The 19,942-nt window shown below is 40.6% G+C and overlaps 1 protein-coding gene across 4 annotated transcripts in view; it reads left to right on the top strand.

Annotated features, from left to right (window-relative positions):
* The window catches only part of ITPR2 (inositol 1,4,5-trisphosphate receptor type 2), a 155,125-nt gene extending 135,183 nt beyond the window's left edge, over window positions 1-19,942 (top strand). For 3 of the 4 annotated variants that reach the window (XM_070755073.1, XM_070755074.1, XM_070755072.1), the window contains 11 exons: window positions 317-509; window positions 1,265-1,390; window positions 4,173-4,348; window positions 5,462-5,626; window positions 6,309-6,504; window positions 9,250-9,336; window positions 9,447-9,577; window positions 10,418-10,583; window positions 11,828-11,988; window positions 15,131-15,292; window positions 15,835-19,942. In XM_070755073.1, coding sequence (XP_070611174.1) covers window positions 317-509; window positions 1,265-1,390; window positions 4,173-4,348; window positions 5,462-5,626; window positions 6,309-6,504; window positions 9,250-9,336; window positions 9,447-9,577; window positions 10,418-10,583; window positions 11,828-11,988; window positions 15,131-15,292; window positions 15,835-15,921 — 1,650 coding nt within the window. In that variant the 3' untranslated portion in view covers window positions 15,922-19,942. Of the gene's footprint in view, window positions 1-316; window positions 510-1,264; window positions 1,391-4,172; window positions 4,349-5,461; window positions 5,627-6,308; window positions 6,505-9,249; window positions 9,337-9,446; window positions 9,578-9,753; window positions 9,896-10,417; window positions 10,584-11,827; window positions 11,989-15,130; window positions 15,293-15,834 lie in introns of those variants that run through there. The other variant, XM_070755076.1, reaches the window with a different exon arrangement.

Raw genomic sequence — 19,942 nt, 5'->3', positions numbered from 1 at the left:
AATAATTCTCTTTGCCAGAGGATTTGTTTTCAACCGTATTTATTTATTTATTTATTTACTTACTTACTTACTTACTTACTTACTTACTTACTTACTTACTTATTTACTTGTTTGTTTGTTTGTTTGTTTGTTTATTCATTCATTTATTTTGTCCAATACACAATAATACACAATGAAGGTTATAGAGGATATAGTAGAGAAGAAATACAAGATATAGGAGAGACTATAGGACAGGGGACGGAAGGCACTCTAGTGCGCTTATGCACGCCCCTTACTGACCTCTATATGTCTCCGAGTGATTTATGTCTTTTTGCAGATTGTCCGCCACGACCGAACCATGGAGCAAATCGTATTTCCTGTGCCAAACGTGTGTGAGTTCCTTACTCACGAATCAAAATGCCGCGTGTTCAATACCACCGAGAGAGATGAACAAGGAAGCAAAGTCAACGACTTTTTTCAACAGGCTGAGGATCTGTATAATGAAATGAAGTGGCAGAGGAAAATTAGGAGTGAGTAGTACGGTGTATGTAAGGGTTTGTCTCTTTGAAAGTTACTCTGAAGAGATCTTATAATGTAATAACAACAGAGTTGGAAGGGACCTTGGAGGTCTTCTAGTCTAACCCCCTACTTAGGCTGGAAACCCTTATTTGATTGATTGATTGATTGATTTTGTCCATTGCACAATGAGAGTTATATTGGGTATACATATAGTAAATATATAATGAAGGTTATAGAGGAGATACTCATAGTAAAATATATCTAAGAAAGAATAGAAAAGAAGCTATAGGAATAGAACATATCAATGAAAGAATAGAAGAAGAGATATAGGAATAGAAGAAAGGTAGAGGAGATATAGGAGAGCAATAGGACAGGGGACGGAAGGCACACTAGTGCACTTGTACTCGCCCCTTACTGACCTCTTAGGAACCTGGAGAGGTCAACCGTGGATAATCTAAGGGTAAAGTGTTGGGGGTTTGGGGATGACACTATGGAGTCCGGTAATGAGTTCCACGCTTCGACAACTCGGTTACTGAAGTCATATTTTTTACAGTCAAGTTTGGAGCGGTTAATATTAAGTTTAAATCTGTTGTGTGCTCTTGTGTTGTTGTGGTTGAAGCTGAAGTAGTCGCCGACACTAATTGTAATTTACTGTTTTTTTATGTGTTGTAAGCCGCCCCGAGTTTTTGGAGATAGAAATCGGCATATGAAATCCAATTCATAATTAATAAATAATTAAATAATTGCTCATTTTTTTCCTTCCTAGATAATCCAGTATTATTTTGGTTCTCTCGTCAAATTTCTCTCTGGGGAAGTATCTCTTTCAATCTGGCTGTTTTCATCAATCTAGCTGTGGCTCTGTTCTATCCATTTGGGGATGACGGAGACGAAGGTACGTTGCTTGTGTTATGAAAAACTGTGATCTTTCCTTGGCTGGCAATAGTTTAAAAAAAACAACACCCCAAAATATTTGGGAGCAGAAATGAAATCCATCTAAAATGTTTGTGTTCAATCGAGTATTCTGAGCAGAGACAGGTTACAAGCGGTGTGCCACAAGGGTCTCTTCTGGGTCCTATTCTTTTTAATATGTTTGTGAGTGACATAGGAGAAGGTCTGGTAGGGAAGGTTTGCTTATTTGCCGATGACTATAAAGTGTGCAATGGGGTTGATATTCCTGGAGGGGTCTGTAATATGGTAAATGATTTAGCTTTACTAGATAAATGGTCAAAGCAATGGAAACTGCAGTTTAATGTTTCCAAATGTAAAATAATGCACTTGGGGAAAAGGAATCCTCAATCTGAGTATTGCATTGGCAGTTCTGTGTTAGCAAAAACTTCAGAAGGGAAGGATTTAGGGGTAGTGATTTCTGACAGTCTCAAAATCGGTGAGCAGTGTGGTCGGGCGGTAGGAAAAGCAAGTAGGATGCTTGGCTGCATAGCTATAGGTATAACAAGCAGAAAGAGGGAGATTGTGATCCCCTTATATAGAGCGCTGGTGATACCACATTTGGAATAATACTGTGTTCAGTTCTGGAGACCTCACCTACAAAAAGATATTGACAAAATTGAACGGGTCCAAAGACGGGCTACAAGAATGGTGGAAGGTCTTAAGCATAAACCGTATCAGGAAAGACTTCATGAACTCAATCTGTATAGTCTGGAGGACAGAAGGAAAAGGGGGGACATGATCGAAACATTTAAATATGTTCCAGGGTTAAATAAGGTTCAGGAGGGAAGTGTTTTTAACAGGAAAGTGAACACAAGAACAAGGGGACACAATCTGAAGTTAGTTGGGGGAAAGATCAAAGGCAACATGAGAAAATATTATTTTATTTATTTATTTTATTATTTATTATTTGGATTTGTATGCCGCCCCTCTCCGAAGGAAAGAGTAGTAGATTCTTGGAACAAACTTCCAGCAGACGTGGTTGGTCAATCCACAGTAACTGAATTTAAACATGCCTGGGATAAACATATATCCATCCTAAGATAAAATACAGAAAATAGTATAAGGGCAGACTAGATGGACCATGAGATCTTTTTCTGCCATCAGTCTTCGATGTTTCTATGTTTCTAATTTATGTTTTAATGCCAAAGAAATAAGGGAAGACAAATAAATAAACAGATAGATCTTTTTATATATCTATAAAATGTAAAAAATGTAAATATATAAAATATATATCTATAAAATAAATAAATACCATATTTTAAGGCGAATAAGACGCACCTTAGTTTTGCGGGAGGGAAATAGGGGAGAAACCTACCTACCAGGCATTCCTCCAGCGTCCTTAATCTGGTTAGCTTCTATCCCCTGGTTAGAGCTGAAAAAACCTTTTTTGGAAAGAGTAGCAATGAAAACAAGCCTGCAAAGACTTAGGGCTGGAAAAAAAAATCTTCTTTGGAGTGGCAGAATATGAAAAGGGAGTGAAAAGGTGCCGACAATCCCATCATAAGTAAATTTTTAAAAGATGTGTGGCCCAAAAAATGCATGCATAGTCAACCAAAGTAAATATTTGCATTTAAAAGACAAGAGAATCAGTTAAAAATGTAACGAGAGAGATACCGAAGTAAGATCTATGTACAATAATAATATACAATAATAATAATAATAATATATAATGACCCCTAAGGCAATCATTAAGTGTTGTACCACATGATTCTTGACAAATGTATATTTTATTTTATGTACGCTGAGAGCATATGCACCAAGACAAATTCCTTGTGTGTCCAATCACACTTGGCCAATAAAAATTCTATTCTATTCTATTCTATACACTGCTAAAAAAAAATTAAGGGAACATTCAAATAGCACATCCTAGATCTGAATGAATGAAATATTCTCATTGAATATTTCATTCGCACAACTATTCCATTTGCACAACAGCGTGTGAAATTGATTGTCAATCAGTGTTGCGTCCTAAGTGGACAGTTTGATTTCACAGAAGTTTGATTTACTTAGAGTTACATTGTGTTGTTCCCTTTATTTTATTTTATTTTAAATATATATTTATTAATTTTCCCTTTATTTTTTTGAGTAGAGTATATATTTTCCAAATAATCAAATCAAATCAAATCAAATCATAAATAAATCTAGACAAGTCTTCCACCCAATCAATGCTTGTTAACCCAATAAAATCCGAACCATCTACTGTCAATTTTCTAAGCCACCGTGATTCCAAAAAAGGGTGTTTTTCTTTCTTTTGTTTTGAAATGGATTGAAAATTGATTGTCAATCAGTGTTGCTTCCTAAGTGGACAGTTTGATTTCACAGAAGTCTGATTTACTTGGAGTTCTATTCTGTTGTTTAAGTGTTCCCTCTATTTTTTTTTGAGCAGTGTATATAAGGTATAAAACAATAGCAACAATATAGGTAGACCACTATAAGAAATGAGAAACAGGACTGTGACAAATTGTCCAATGTTTTTAAATGTTTGTTTACATATGTCAATGTCGAAATAAAGAAAAAAATTAATTAAAAAAAAGAAATAAAAGAGAATATATCTGCTGGAGAAAAAAACTCTGCATTGGGGATAGGAAAGGCATCGGGCCACTCAGCTCCATTCAGTTACCAAGAGCCCACCACACAATGGACTATGGGGTCATCAAAAGAAGAAGAAGATGATGATGGTCCAGTTCTTATATCTAAAATATCGTGGTGTGTCTTCTTCCCTCTAGGGACACTTTCTCCGTTATTTTCCATTCTCCTCTGGATCTCGGTGGCCGTTTGCACTTCTCTCCTTTTCGTTTTCCCCAAACCTGTTGGAATCCGCCCGTTTTTGGTTTCCGTCATGCTCAGGTCTATATATACGATTGGCCTCGGTCCCACGCTGATCCTCCTCGGTGCCGCTAACGTAAGTATTTAAAAACTCATTCCGCAATTCATCGATACGGTCGGTTACCTCTTGTTCTGTATTGATTTAGCACAGCTGGGGAATCGAACCAGCCACCTCTGTAGAAATCACAGATGGAGACAAACATCCAATCAATCAATCAATCAATCAATCAATCAATAAATAAATAAATAAATCTCTATCTATCTATCTATCTACCTACCTACCTATCTATCTATCTATCTATCTATCTCATTATCTACCTACCTACCTCTATCTATCTATCTCATTATCTACCTACCTCTATCTATCTATCTATCTATCTATCTATCTATCTATCTATCTATCTATCTATCTATCTCATTATCTACCTACCTACCTCTATCTACCTACCTACCTACCTATCTATCTATCTCATTATCTACCTACCTACCTCTATCTATCTATCTGTCTGTCTGTCTGTCTGTCTGTGTCTGCCTGCCTGCCTGCCTGCCTGCCTGCCTGCCTGCCTGCCTACCTACCTACCTACCTACCTACCTACCTACCTATCTATCTATCTATCTATCTATCTCATTATCTACCTACCTACCTCTATCTATCTATCTATCTATCTATCTATCTATCTATCTATCTATCTATCTATCTATCTATCTATCTCCGAGTCTTCAGAGAGGGGCAGCATACAAGTGTAATAAATAATAATAATAATAATAATAATAATTATTATTATTATTATTATTATTATCTATTTTTCTATCTCTATCGCTCTCTATGTATCATCTATCTATCTGTCTGTCTGTCTATCTATCTGTCTATCTCTCTATCTATTTCTCTGTCTCTGTCTCTGTCTCTCTATCTGTCTGTCTGTCTGTCTGTCTGTCTATCTCTCTATCTCTCTCTCTCTCTCTCTCTCTCTCTCTCGCTATCTCTGTCTGTCTGTCTTTCTATCTGTCTGTCTGTCTGTCTGTCTGTCTGTCTATCTATCTATCTATCTATCTATCTATCTATCTATCTATCTATCTATCTATCTATCTATCTATCCATCTATCATCACAAACACAAGCCATAGAGATAGCATCGTAGGTTCTCTCCACAATCTTTTGTAAATAGGATTATCTGGTTTTTTTCCTGCAGCTTTGTAACAAGATTGTCTTCTTGGTGAGCTTCGTCGGGAATCGTGGGACGTTCACCCGCGGCTACCGAGCGGTCATCATGGACATGGCTTTTCTCTACCACGTGGTTTATGTTCTGGTCTGTATGCTGGGCCTCTGCGTGCATGAATTTTTCTACAGCTTCTTGGTGAGTTTTCTATTTCTTGTCAAAAAAGAAAGAAAATCGTTTCTTTTCTTTTCCTTCAAAATTCTGTCGGGCGTAGAGGTGGAACCAGAATTCCCCTTGATCAACAAGGCCGTTGTTAGGTGAAAGGCCTGGTTTTATTACCCCCTTTTTTTTAACCAAGGTTGATATGCAAATCATGTGGTCACTTGGTCATTAAAGAACCCCTGCATTGAATTTATCGTATTTTTCAGAGTATAAGACGCACCCTTTTCCCTCCCTAAAAGAGAGTGGAAATGTTGGTGTGTCTTAAACACCAAATAGAACCATTTTTGGCCTCCAGAAACCCCGTCCCCCTAGCCCATTTTTACGATGGGAGGTTAATGAATGAATCCCAGTGGCTGGTTAGGTCCCACAGAGTCGCCCTTTTCAGGTCCCGTCAACTAGACAATGTCACTTCCTAGGGGAAGAGCCTTCTCTGTGGGGGCTCCAGCCCTCTGGAATCAACACCCCCCCAGAGTTTTGTGTTGCCCCCACCCTCCTCACCTTCCGTTAGAGTCTAAAGACTGTATTGGTGTATTGGATAAAATAAATAAATAAAAATAAAAAATAAAAATAAAAATAAAATAATGGAATACAAACCAGGATTGAACTAATCCTTGACAGTTAATTTCCTCCCTCCTTGTTTCCTGATTCTCTCCTGCAGTTATTTGACTTGGTGTACCGAGAGGAGACTTTGCTGAACGTTATCAAAAGCGTCACACGGAACGGGAGGTCCATTATTCTGACGGCTGTGCTAGCTCTCATCCTGGTCTACCTCTTCTCCATTGTTGGCTTCTTGTTTCTAAAGGATGACTTTATCATGGATGTGGAAAGGCTGAAAAATAAAACATCCCTTACAGGTATGGCTCCTAGCATATTGTCCTGACCTAGGCTTCCTGTAAATCATAAAACACAAACGTAGTCCTAATCAACGCTCTATTTATTTCAACAGCTATGAATTATGTTAATTCCCAGCCATAGTAAGTCCCAAACTATATTTTTGCTGGTACGAGATGAATTTTCCCCAGTAAGATAACTCAGCACAATGGCATATCACAGATCATTTTATTACAGGCATCCACACAATAACTCACGGTTATGATATGATTCTTCTGCAGTATAATCTTTCCCATTGTGCAGGTAAAAAGAGGTTGAATCATCCCAGCTCTACATGTTGCTGCTACATGTTGGCTTACTTGGTGAAGAACAAAGAACCCGCTGGAATGCTCTCTCCAATTAATCCTTATCCGGGATCAGAACCAATAGGAATACACAGATGCGGTCGCATTTAAAACTACATTACCCAGAGTGCAATTTCACTACATTCAATACATACAAATTCAATGCATACAAATCCAATTAATACATTTCCCCTGATGCAATGCCTTAAAGAAACATATCTTAATACAATCTAACTATTTCTGTCTATGGTGACAGCACAATATTAATGAGTCAATATTAATGAGTCTGGCAGTAGTCTTTTGAAAGGCAGATAAACACAAACCTTTATCTTTCTTGATACCCTGCCAAAGACCTAATTGGCCAAGAGCTTTGCAAGGCTAAACAGAAGCACAGAGTCAGCACTGAAATGACATGAGTTGAACAAAGTTGCTTCCTGCAACAAGCTCCTCAGTTTGCGCCACTTTGATAACCTATGGGAGGGATCCATTATCTCCAAAGCTGAAATCCCAATCTCCTCTGGAACTGTTCTTGCCTTCTGTCAGCTCTGCACATGTGTGCATTGGAAACAGACTCCTCCAATTCCTCTACCTCACTCATGTCAGCCTCTGGAGTCATATGGATGAGACCCCAACCATCAATCAACTCCATTACAAAACGTTGAAACTCCACCCTGAATTTCCTATCAGCTACCTTAATGGTCCACAATTCCCTAGAGTTAACAAAGTACAGACTACTTCCTTTTCCCATACAAGTATTCTTGTCTTTTTCTTAGTCTTCTAAAGTGGGCATCAAACAAACACTCATAGTCGTCGTCTTCTTCTTCTTCTTCTTCTTCTTCCTCCTCCTCCTCCTCCTCCTCCTCCTCCTCCTCTAAGACAGACCCTACTGTCATTGGCATATCTACCACCTCTGGTGGTCCTTCAGGTTCATCCAGGTCTATCTCTCCCTCCCTCTCACTCTCTGCATCAGCTGGCAACACCACTGGCCCAGGGTACCAAGATGGGCCTGCATCCTCCTCCTCAGAATCTATCCTCACCAGAGTTGGTTGAGGACCACTCACAACAAGGACCATCCATAATTATCTTCAAAAATGGAATTGTTACCCTTGTCAACCCTTAAGAATGTTTCGCGGCTATTTCCAAGCTTATCGTTTGGCCCGATTAAGTCCCACAAACCCTTCGCTGCAACCTAGATAAATCCTGTATAATGCGCACGGCCCAAGAGGCGTTCCACGCAATGAAACCCGGTGCATATCTTGCTTATTATTCACTTCGGAAAAGCAAACTTAAATCTTTCAGTCTACTCGGCACAGATTTGCAAATGAGCATTCGACAGCATTTTCCACCTTGGAAACGTTTAAGTATTCAAAATTCTGAAGAGCGGCACGCGAATGCAATGTCCTTTCCCGTCAGCCTTTTAAAAAATAATGCCATGCTTTAAATAAATGGATATTATTTTAATATTTGACAGTTTGTAGCTCTGAATAATTTTTACCTGCTTAAGGAGATAAGGTGATTCGATGTCCATTATTTAAATTTAAGTAGAGGTTGCAATGAACACTCGTCATATTATGTAAATTTGAAACACCGATATTTTTATTTCAATTACAGCTTTAGGCTTTCGTGAAATTTTGATTTAATTCTTTTGTCTTCTTTGGTGGAAACTGTAGATTTTCCCTTTGCCAGAACTAATATTAGAACAAATAGTTGAAGTTATAGTTGAATACTTGGATTTAAAGCTCCTGGCTGTAAGAAGTAATACATATTTGGGAGAGCTATATGCAGATTATTTAAACATTTGTTACTATTATTTATTGATTTATTTAATTGATATGCCATTTATCTCACTATCAAGTGACTCTGGTCTGCTTAACCAGAATAACAATCTGCATTATCCACAAAACATCCATTTTTTCACCATTTTGAAGGCCCAAAAAAAAAAAAAAAAAATTAGGAGCACTCCGTCTAAGAATTACATTCAATTTAGTGAATTGATTCCTTATATCGCCCCATACATTACTTTATTTGATTTTTTTTCAAATACATGTCGAAGCCTGAGAAACAAGGGCATGTAATTTAATGGTTAGCAAAGCGATGGGGTTGAAAGAGTTGTGGGGTGGCCTAGGGGTGGAGCTCCTGCCTCACAATCAGGAGGCTGTGAGTTCGATCCTAGGTAGAGGCAGATATTTCTCTCTCTCTGGCCACAATGGGAATATATCTGCCGAAGAAAACTCCCCATTGGCGACAGGGAAGTGCGCCCGGCCAGTAAAACACTCAGCTCCATTCAGTGGTCAGTGGGTTGTTAAATGATGATGGTGAAAGTGGTGTGGTTAATTTTATTCACTTCGACTTTCAAAGTGTGACAAGCCCTAATTTTTTTTCTCCATGCTGTTGTCACTGCTTGGGTGATTGTTGACCTATCAGACAGCAGCACCACCTCTTCGACAAGCTTAACAATGATGGTGGACACATGTTCAAGAGAAAACTGCACAGTTTCAACTGTCAAACCAGGTTAGTGGTTTGTCTCCTCTCCTCTCCTCTTCCCTTCCCTGCCATTCCAATATTCTCTCCCCTCCCCTCCCCTCACTGTTGCACTGCGTGTCCCTTATGATATCCGACAGGTGAAGACGGCGACGAGGATGGGATTGAGAGGACCTGTGACACTTTGCTGATGTGCATCGTGACAGTGTTGAACCAGGGACTGAGGAACGGCGGAGGAGTGGGGGACGTCCTTCGGAAGCCCTCCAAAGATGTGAGCCTTTCCCTTGATTTATTATTATTATTATTATTATTATTATTATTATTATTATTATTATTATTATTAATTAGATTTGTATGCCGCCCCTCTCCGGAGACTTGGAGCAGCTTGCTTAGTCTTGGTAGCAGTCCTTGCTTATATATATATATATGTTTCTGTCCTTGTTCTAGGGCGAACACCTAGAACAAGGACAGAAACACCAGCCTGAAGATAACGAGTGGGACCTCGTCGAAACGTCACCAGAAATTTCCAAATCCTACACGGGAAGAAACCCGAATATACCAAGACCGTCATACCTGTACCCATGAAAATCTACGAAAACAAATATATATATATATATATATATATATATATATATATATATATATATATATATATATATCTGTGAAAATCTACGAAAACACACACACACACACACACACACACACACATATTGTTGCTTGTAACCTACAATTTTTATTAATATTGATTGTTTCTTCATTGCTTATTTGACCCCTATGACAATCGTTAAGTGTTGTACCCCATGATTCTTGACAAATGTCTCTTTAGTTATTCCTTAGTCTTCTGTACAACCATTCGTAGACCTTATCCCAGATTTTATAATATTCAGTTTCTTCTTCTCCCTTCAACCTCCTCTTCATCAGATCCATCTCAACACACTCAATAATTCTTTTGATTATCTCTTCTTCTTTTGGGATTTCTACATTCTTCCATCTTTGTGCAAATACTATTCTTGTTGCTGTTGAGATGTGTATCATCAAATGTTGAATTTCTTTTTTATATTTTGGAGGAAGAATTCTGGAGTCTTTCTTAATTCCTGCCATTTCTTTTAAGGAGCCGCTGTTTGCTGCTCGGGTGGTGTATGATCTCCTGTTTTATTTCATCGTCATCATTATTGTGCTGAACCTCATTTTCGGAGTCATCATCGACACGTTTGCGGATCTCAGAAGCGAGAAACAGAAGAAAGAAGAGATCTTAAAGACGACGTGTTTCATCTGCGGTGTGTCTCCGCAGCTTTGTGTCTTGTCGTTGTGGTTTTAGAAAAAAGAACAAGCAGAGAAATGTTGACGTGCAAATGTTGTGAATACACCAGATCACGTTAGAAATATCTTTCATCCAATGTCCAGGTAGTCCTCGACTTATGGCCTCAACTGAACCCAACAATTCGATTACCAAGGGAAACGTTCCTTAAGTGAATTTTGGCCCATTTTTACGACCTTTCTGGCCATCGCTATGAAGTGAGTGGTTGCAGGTGTTAAGTTACTTAAACGGTCATTAAGTGAATCTGGCTTCCCCATTGCTTGTCCGAAGGTCGCAGAAGGGGACTATATGACCCTGGGACACCGCAACCATCATAAATATGAGTCAGATGCCAAACGTCTGATTTTTTTCATCATGGAATCTATGAGTTAGATTAAATCTAAATCTATAAGTTACAATTCCGTTGTAACTTCAAATGGTGACTAAGTGAACTGTTGTAAGTCAAGGACTACCTGTATTGACTTGGAGATCAGAAGGAAATATTGATGCCGCTAATTTAGCTTCTCTTCTCTCCCTTCTCTTCTCTCCCTTCTCTTCTCTCCCTTCTCTTCTCTTCCTCTTCTATTCTCTTCTCTCTCTTCTCATCCTCTTCTCTTCTCTTCTCTCCTCTTCTCTCCTTTCCATACTCTTCTCTTCTTCTCCTCTCTTCTCTTCTCTCTCTTCTTCTCCCCTTCTCTCCTCTCCTCTCCTCCCCTTCTCTCCTCTCCTCCCCTTCTCTCCTCTCCTCCCCTTCTCTCCTCTCCTTTCCATACTCTTCTCTTCCTCTCCTCTTCTTCTTCTCTTCCTCTCCTCTCTTCTCTCTCTTCTCATCCTCTTCTCTTCTCTCCTCTCCTCTACTTTCCATACTCTTCTCTTCCTCTTCTCTTCCCTTCTGTCCTGTCCTGTCCTATCCTCTTCTTCTCCTCTTCTTTTTCCTCTTCTCTTCTCGTTTCTTCCTTTCCTCCTCTCCTCTCTTGTCCCTCTTCCCTTCTCTTTTCTCTTTTCTCTTTTTTTCTCACCCCTCTCTTCTCTCCCTTTCCTTCTCTTCTCCTCGTTCCAAGGCGCCAGAATAGAAGCTTTCTTTCCTAACACCATGGGAAATTTGTCTTTTCCCATGGTCTTGGGTGACCCCTGTGAAACGGTTGTTCGACCACCAAAGGGGTCCTGACCCCCAGGTTGAGAATCACTGACCTAGTGAATTTCTTTCTTTCTTTTTTTTTGCAGGCCTTGAGCGGGACAAATTTGACAACAAGACGGTTTCATTCGAGGAACACATCAAGTCAGAACACAACATGTGGCACTATCTCTATTTCATTGTCCTGGTCAGAGTGAAAGACCCAACGGAATACACAGGACCTGAAAGTTATGTGGCCCAAATGATTGCGGTGAGTCCTGATTGGCTGTGATTTCTGAGGCTGAAAATTGGGAGGGAGGGAGGGAGGGAAGGTAGGAAGGAAGGAAGGAAGGAAGGAAGGAGAGAGGAAGAATGGCAGAGAAGAAGGGACAGGGAGGGAAGGAGGAACAGAGAGGGAGGAAAAGAAAGGAAGGGAGGAAGGAAGGAAGGAAGGAGAGAAGGAGAGTGCAAGGGAAAGAAATGGAGGGTGGGAGGAAAAGGGAGGGAGGGATGGAAGGGGAGGAAGGAAGGAAGGAAGGAGAGAGAGAGGGAGAAAGTGGAAGGAAGGTATGAAGGAAGGAAGGAAAGAAGAAAGAAAGAAAGAAAGAAGGAAAGAAAGAAGGAAGGAAGGAAGGAATGAGAGTACAGAGAGGAAGGGAAAGGAAGGGAGGGAGGGAAGGGGAGGAAGGAAGGAAGGAAGGAAGGAAGGAAGGAGAGAGGGAGAATGGCAGAGAAGAAGGGACAGGGAGGGAGGGAGGAACAGAGAGGGAGGAAAAGGAAGGAAGGTGAGAAGGAGAGTGCAGAGAGGAAGGGAAGGGAAAGGAAGGGAGGGTGGGAGGGAAAGGGAGGGAGGGAATGGGAGGAAGGAAGGAAGGAAGGAAGGAAGGAAGGAAGGAAGGAAGGAAGGAAGGGGCTTACATAGTCAGCCTTTTGCCCCCAACCATCTGGGTCCTCATTTTACCCACCTCGGAAGGACGGACGCCTGAGTCAACCTTGAGCCTGGTGAGAAGGAGTTATGAAGTCGCTAGATGAAGTAATAACGAAGGAGTTAAAATATAATAATAATAAATTCCATTTACTGTCGCCGATCAAGAATTCTGCAGATGGACCTGGGAAAGCAGCGCAAAGGCCGGATTTCTCAGGAGTCCAGGGTTTCTCCTTGAGCCGAGACTCTTTTATTAAGTGTTCAGCTTAATGCAAAAACAGGATGTTCATGAGACAATTGACAACATGTCCTTCATCACACGATGAATTAATTCTTCACTTAAGAAGGCTATCATTGAACCATAAATGGAGTTAAAAATTTATGGGAAGGATCAATAACCTTTGTAATATACATAAGTGGGGAGGCCAGGAAGGCTACGAAATGGTGTTTTAAACATTTAAAAAAGATTTGACAGCAAAAAAAAACAAACAGTACATATAAATATGACCTATAAAGCCCTTCATGGCACCTGACCAGATTATCTCAGGGACCGCCTTCTGCTGCACGAATCCCAGCGACCGATTAGGTCCCACAGAGTTGGACTTCTCCGGGTCCCGTCCACTAAACAATGTTGCTTGGCGGGACCCAGGGGGAGAGCCTTCTCTGTGGCGGCCCCGGCCCTCTGGAACCAACTCCCCCCAGAGATTAGAATTGCCCCCACCCTCCTTGCCTTTTGTAAGCTTCTTAAAACCCACTCTGCCGCCAGGCATGGGGGAACTGAGATCCTCTTTCCCCCTAGGCCTTTACAATTTTATGCATGGTATGTCTGTATGTATGTTTGGTTTTATAATAAGGGTTTTTAACTGTTTTAATATTGGATTGTTTATGCTGTTTTTATTACTGTTGTTAGCCGCCCCCCGAGTCTACAGAGAGGGGCGGCATACAAATTCAATCAATCAATCAATCAATCAATCAATATTAATTATTATTATTCCTATGCAATGCCCTGGAAACAAGATAAGGAACAAATATTCTGAAAACATAATTTTTAATAAGCTTTGCTACACTCTTTCCGCATTGGACTGACAAGCCCTTAGTGAGGTGTTTTTACCTCAGTCTCTGAGGTGTTTTTACCTCAGTCTCTGAGGTGTTTTTACCTCAGTCTCTGAGGTAAAACGGACAGGAATGTTCAGTGTTACGTCAGCTACAATTTCCAAACTGGAGCTTTTACCTTTAAGCTTGAATCTTTTCCCATCGAAAGGGTCTCTTGCAATTCAAGCACTTTGAATCGCAGTCTCTGAAGGTTACAGGGGAGGCAGAAAACCGCTTCAGAAAATTGAAAACATAAACCGCTTCTCATCTCGGTTAAATAATAGGAGCTGCAACCTTTTAAAAGCTGCGGAGGCCGACGATGGGCGGTTTTATTTTCCCGAAATGTAGCAGTAGAAAGGTTTGCCTTTATAGGGAACTTTCTTTAAATAAAATAAAGCCGTTTGATTAATGGATTTGATGCGCCGTAATATCCGCTCACTCGATAAAATATTGTTAACCGTTATAAACAGTTGCCATGTCATTTGCAAAATAACCGGCTGCTGTCCAAAATTTAACAGATACACTCCGAGCCCACGTTGTAGCCAGGAATGATACCATCTGCTTGCAAGCTCTCATTAAAAAGAGCCACAATATTTGGCTCAATTATTTTGGAAATAATGTCACTTGACTCATCCGAGAAATGGATTTCAAGGTGTGTTTTTTTTTTAAAAAAAAATGGTATCTGTTCTGTCGGGCTCTCTGGTAGAATCCTCCCCAAAATTCACAGGTACAAATTTCAGACACACACACACGTTTGAAAATTCAAAACAATGTTCTTTATAAGGAAAATTCACTTAAACCAAGCCCTCTTTTGGTAGAGCAAAGAGCCCTCGTCTCCAAACAAACTGGTAATTTGTACAAGTCCCTTATCAGTTCTGTGATACTTAGCTTGCAGCTGTGAGGCAATTCACAGTCCTTCTTCTTTCACAAAGTGAAACACACTTTGCTCTGGTTTAGTTTCAAAGCGGGGGGAAATCAGCACACAAAAGGTCAAAGTCAGTAAAGCAGTCACGAAACACAAGGATCAGATAATCCTCCACAATGGCCAAACCCACAGGCTGCTCTTTATAGCAGCCTCACTAATGACCACAGCCCCACCCAACCACAGGTGGCCTCATTTTCTTTGATAATAATCTCTCAGTTGTTGCTGCCTATGCATCGCTCTCCGCATGCGTGGCTGTATCATTAACTCTTGTTCTGAATCCAAGGAGGAGCTAGATCATTGATCTCCTTCTGAGCTGTCTGCCACACTCTCCTCCTCCCTGTCATTCATGTCTTCTTGGTCAGAGGAGCCTTCATCAGCAGATTTGTAACTTAGGAGTAGCACAGCTTACTTCTTATCATCTAGCAATAACGCTTTGAGCACTAAAGTCCTATCGGTTTCCATCTCCTGCAGGAAAGAAATTTGGAGTGGTTTCCTCGGATGAGAGCCATGTCCCTTGTGAGCAACGAAGGGGACAACGAACAGAACGAAATCAGGAACCTTCAAGAAAGGCTGGAGACTACCATGTCTCTGGTCAAGCAGCTTTCCGGCCAACTCGCTGAGCTTAAAGAACAGGTGAGCAGCCTTGGTGTTTGTCAAAGACCATCTAAGCAGGGGGGACTGTTTATAAACCCCCCTGCATCTTCTTTCTTTCTTTTTTTCTTTCTTTTTTCTTTCTTCTTTCTTTTCTTTCTTTCTTTCATTCTTTCTTTCTTTCATTCTTCTTCCTCTCTTCTTCCTTCCTTCCTTCCTTCCTTATTCTTTCTTTCTTTTTCATTTCTTCTTTCTTCCTTCTTCCTTCCTTTTTCTTTCTTTCTTCCTTCTTTCTCCCTTCCTTCTTCTTCCTTCCTTCCTTCTTTCTACCTTCCTTCCTTCTTCTTTCTTTCTTTCTCCCTCTCTTTCCTTCTTCCTTCTTCCTTCCTTCCTTCATTCCTTCTTTATTCCTTCTTCTTTCTTTCTCCCTTTCTCTCTCTCCTTTCTTTCTTTCTTTCTTCTTCCTCCTTCCTCCTTTCTTTCTTTCTTTCTTCTTCCTCCTCCTTCCTTCCTTCCTTCCTTGTTTCTTTCTTTCCAGCCAGCCACTGACCTTGTCTTATCTCTCACCCTCCCCACCCCCTTAGATGACAGAACAAAGGAAGAACAAACAACGGCTGGGCTTTTTGGGCTCCAACGCTCCTCACGTGAACCATCACACTTCCCCACACTGATCAACACCCCAATTGTGACATATGCCGCCTCCCGTCCCTTATTCTTCCCTGGATCACAAGGCGGAAGAGCTGGGGTTGCAGGCGCTGAACGGGAGGCATTGTTCCCCAGGTTTTTTTCCGACAAAGAAGGAGTGACAAAGCGCTAAGTGGTTTTGCTCCTGGGGGAACAAGGTCTAACTCCACGTTTTATGGTTAAAAGTGGCTGGGGGTTTAAACACCCCCCCCCTACCCATGCAAAACAGGCCATAAATCTTCGTTTTTTGCTCAATAAACAAACAAATCAAACAAGGAAGGGCCTACGTTGATGCTCTTGCTTTTCAGTTGAGATTAATTTTAAAAAATTATCTGTTTTTCTACAAAAGTCGACAGGGAAGAAGCCAAAATTGGGTTTCAGTTGTTTGGATGCCGTTCTAAGAGACTTTTCTAACTTTCATTCATTCGTGTTTAAGGACGAGCAAAGACATCTTCTCAGAAGGCATTTGAGTCCCATGGGATTGGATGGCACACAAATCAATTATTAAATTAAATTAAATTCTTCCTCCGCCATTGATGATTTTTTTTTGCTTTTGAAAGAAAGACTGAGCCGAACTTTGAGAAGTGTTTTTGCGGTCTCGCCGTACAATTCCCAAAATCCACAGCGCAATAAATCCGCCCGTTTTAAATTCTTTAGGAACGTAGGTCTTCCAAAAACCGGAGAACAGAATTCTCATTTACACAAGAGAATTCGTATCGCCTTGATATCATCCCCTCTGGATTTTGCTCCAGTACTCTTAAAAAGGTGGCAGCGACTGGAAATAAATAAATGGCCTCGAATCTGGAGTTAAAAAACCAAGAATGAGGTTAAAGAATGAACTCTTTCGTAAATCTTTTATTATCAAAGATTAAATTCAGGAGGGCATACAGGCTTGGAATATCTGCACAGTGAATCAAAACTGGATTTCAAAGTGGATCCTTCTTGTTTGCACTGAAATTTGACTTTGGTGGTTCTTCTTTCCTCGTTTCCGATCAAGATCCTCTTCCAAACTGATCCACAATGTTCTTCTTTCTCCATTTCTGATCAAGATCCTCTTCCAAATCATCCACAATGTTCTTCTTTCTCCATTTCTGATCAAGATCCTCTTCCAAACTCATCCACAATGTTCTTATTTCCTCGTTTCCGATCAAGATCCTCTTCCAAACTGATCCACAATGTTCTTCTTTCTCCATTTCTGATCAAGATCCTCTTCCAAATCACCCACAATGTTCTTCTTTCTCCATTTCTGATCAAGATCCTCTTCCAAACTGATCCACAATGTTCTTCTTTCTCCATTCCTGATCAAGATCCTCTTCCAAACTGATCCACAATGTTCTTCTTTCTCCATTTCTGATCAAGATCCTCTTCCAAACTCATCCACAATGTTCTTCTTTCTCCATTCCTGATCAAGATCATCTTCCAAACTCATCCACAATGTTCTTCTTTCTCCATTTCTGATCAAGATCATCTTCCAAACTGATCCACAATGTTCTTCTTTCTCCATTTCTGATCAAGATCCTCTTCCAAACTGATCCACAATGTTCTTCTTTCTTCATTTCTGATCAAGATCATCTTCCAAACTGATCCACAATGTTCTTCTTTCTCCATTTCTAATCAAGATCCTCTTCCAAACTGATACACAATGTTCTTCTTTCTTCATTTCTGATCAAGATCCTCTTCCAAACTGATCCACAATGTTCTTCTTTCCTCATTTCTGATCAAGATCCTCTTCCAAATCATCCACAATGTTCTTCTTTCTCCATTTCTGATCAAGATCCTCTTCCAAACTGATCCACAATGTTCTTCTTTCTCCATTTCTGATCAAGATCCTCTTCCAAACTCATCCACAATGTTCTTCTTTCTCCATTTCTGATCAAGATCCTCTTCCAAATCATCCACAATGTTCTTCTTTCTCCATTCCTGATCAAGATCCTCTTCCAAACTCATCCACAATGTTCTTCTTTCTCCATTTTTGATCAAGATCCTCTTCCAAACTGATCCACAATGTTCTTCTTTCTCCATTTCTGATCAAGATCCTCTTCCAAACTCATCCACAATGTTCTTCTTTCTCCATTTCTGATCAAGATCCTCTTCCAAATCATCCACAATGTTCTTCTTTCTCCATTTCTGATCAAGATCCTCTTCCAAACTGATCCACAATGTTCTTCTTTCTCCATTTCTGAACAAGATCCTCTTCCAAACTCATCCACAATGTTCTTCTTTCCTCATTTCTGATCAAGATCCTCTTCCAAGCTGATCCACAATGTTCTTCTTTCTCCATTTCTGATCAAGATCCTCTTCCAAACTCATCCACAATTTTATCACTCTACCTAGGGACAAATAATACTCATTATCTGACCCAGTGATTCTACTCCATCTATTCTCCATTGTAGAAAAGAGGACTAATTGTACAGGACAGGTTGTCCTCGACTTACAACAGTTCACTTAGTGACAACAGCACCAAAAACAAGTGACTTAGTGACCATTTTTCATGTTGTTCCCTTCTCCATGGTTGTGTGGTCAAAATTCAAATGCAAGTGGTTCGTATTTATGATGGTTAGAGTTTCCCTGTCCTGTCGGGCTCTCTGGTAGAATCCTCCCAAAAATTCACAGGTACAAATTTCAGACACACACACGTTTGAAAATTCAAAACAATGTTCTTTATAATGAAAATTCACTTAAACCAAGCCCTCTTTTGGTACAGCAAAGAGCCCTCATCTCCAAACAAACTGGTAATTTGTACAAGTCCCTTATCAGTTCTGTGATACTTAGCTTGCAGCTGTGAGGCAATTCACAGTCCTTCTTCTTTCACAAAGTGACACACACTTTGCTCTGGTTTAGTTTCAAAGCGGGGAAAGATCAGCACACAAAAGGTCAAAGTTGATCTCCTTCTGAGCTGTCTGCCACACTCCCCTCCTCCCTGTCACTTATGTCTTCTTGGTCAGAGGAGCCTTCATCAGCAGATTCCACTGGGGGAAAAACAGGCCTGCAGCATGTGGATGTCTCCCCTACATCCACAGTCCTTGGGGCAGGAGCTGGGCCAGAGCTAACCGCAACATTCCCCAGGATCACGTTCATCTTGCTCCTAGAGACCAGCGAAGTCGAGGGGAGAAATCCGGCTTCCCTTAACGACCGTGTTACTCGCTTTAAGAAATGCAAAATTCACTTAACGACGGCGGGAAGGAAAATCATAACGTGAGGCGAAACTCGTTTCATGAATGTTTCACTTAGTCAACCACCGGGTGCAAAATTGCAGTCTTAAATCGAGGTGTACTGCACTCACAACAATAATTCAATGGTGTAGGTTTCACTGAGTTATCTCAAAGGGAGGATTTAATTCCTGAATCCAGGAACGTAAAAATCTGAAGTGAACATTGGGTCAGTAATTTTCTTACTGTAAAGTGTCAAGTTGGTGTAGACGTTGGTGATAAATTAACGGCTCGCCACACTATCTGTAGAAGGCCTGATGTTTATGGGAGAGGTGATTTGCATGAGGGGTTCTTTTGAGGGGTTCAAGGCTATCCTATGCCCATCCACCTGGGCGGAAGCCGCAGCAAGACTGGACACACTGGCACAATCTTAGTGGGCAACGTGACAAGTTGGTGGGTGGGGAAGGACAAGAGGTGTGAACTTTCAACTGGGTGGGAAACTCGGATTCAGCTTTTCCAACGTAGGTGCCAGGATAGCTCTGGTAATGAATTGGAACTTTGAGGAGCACTTTGATTCCGATTTTTCTTGGATGCCACCTGGAACCTGGACAAAAATGTCTTCCAAACTTTTGCAGCACAGCTCTACAAGCCATGGATTATCCTCCTGGCAAACAACTCTGTAAGCCCGAAAGACTTTAAAACACAAGCTATAACTGGCCGGAGAATTCTGGGAGTTGAAGTCTCGAAGTCTTTTATAAAGTTGCCAAGTTTGAAGACCTCTGCTTTGAGAGCTTAACCTAACTTCCATCAAACTGGAATGAAATGCCTTCTTTTTAACATTAAATGTTGGTAAATCTGG

This window comes from Erythrolamprus reginae, chromosome 6 (genome assembly GCF_031021105.1).
Source record: "Erythrolamprus reginae isolate rEryReg1 chromosome 6, rEryReg1.hap1, whole genome shotgun sequence".
Taxonomy (NCBI): domain Eukaryota; kingdom Metazoa; phylum Chordata; class Lepidosauria; order Squamata; family Dipsadidae; genus Erythrolamprus; species Erythrolamprus reginae.
This window is presented reverse-complemented; position numbering and strand designations above follow the sequence as displayed.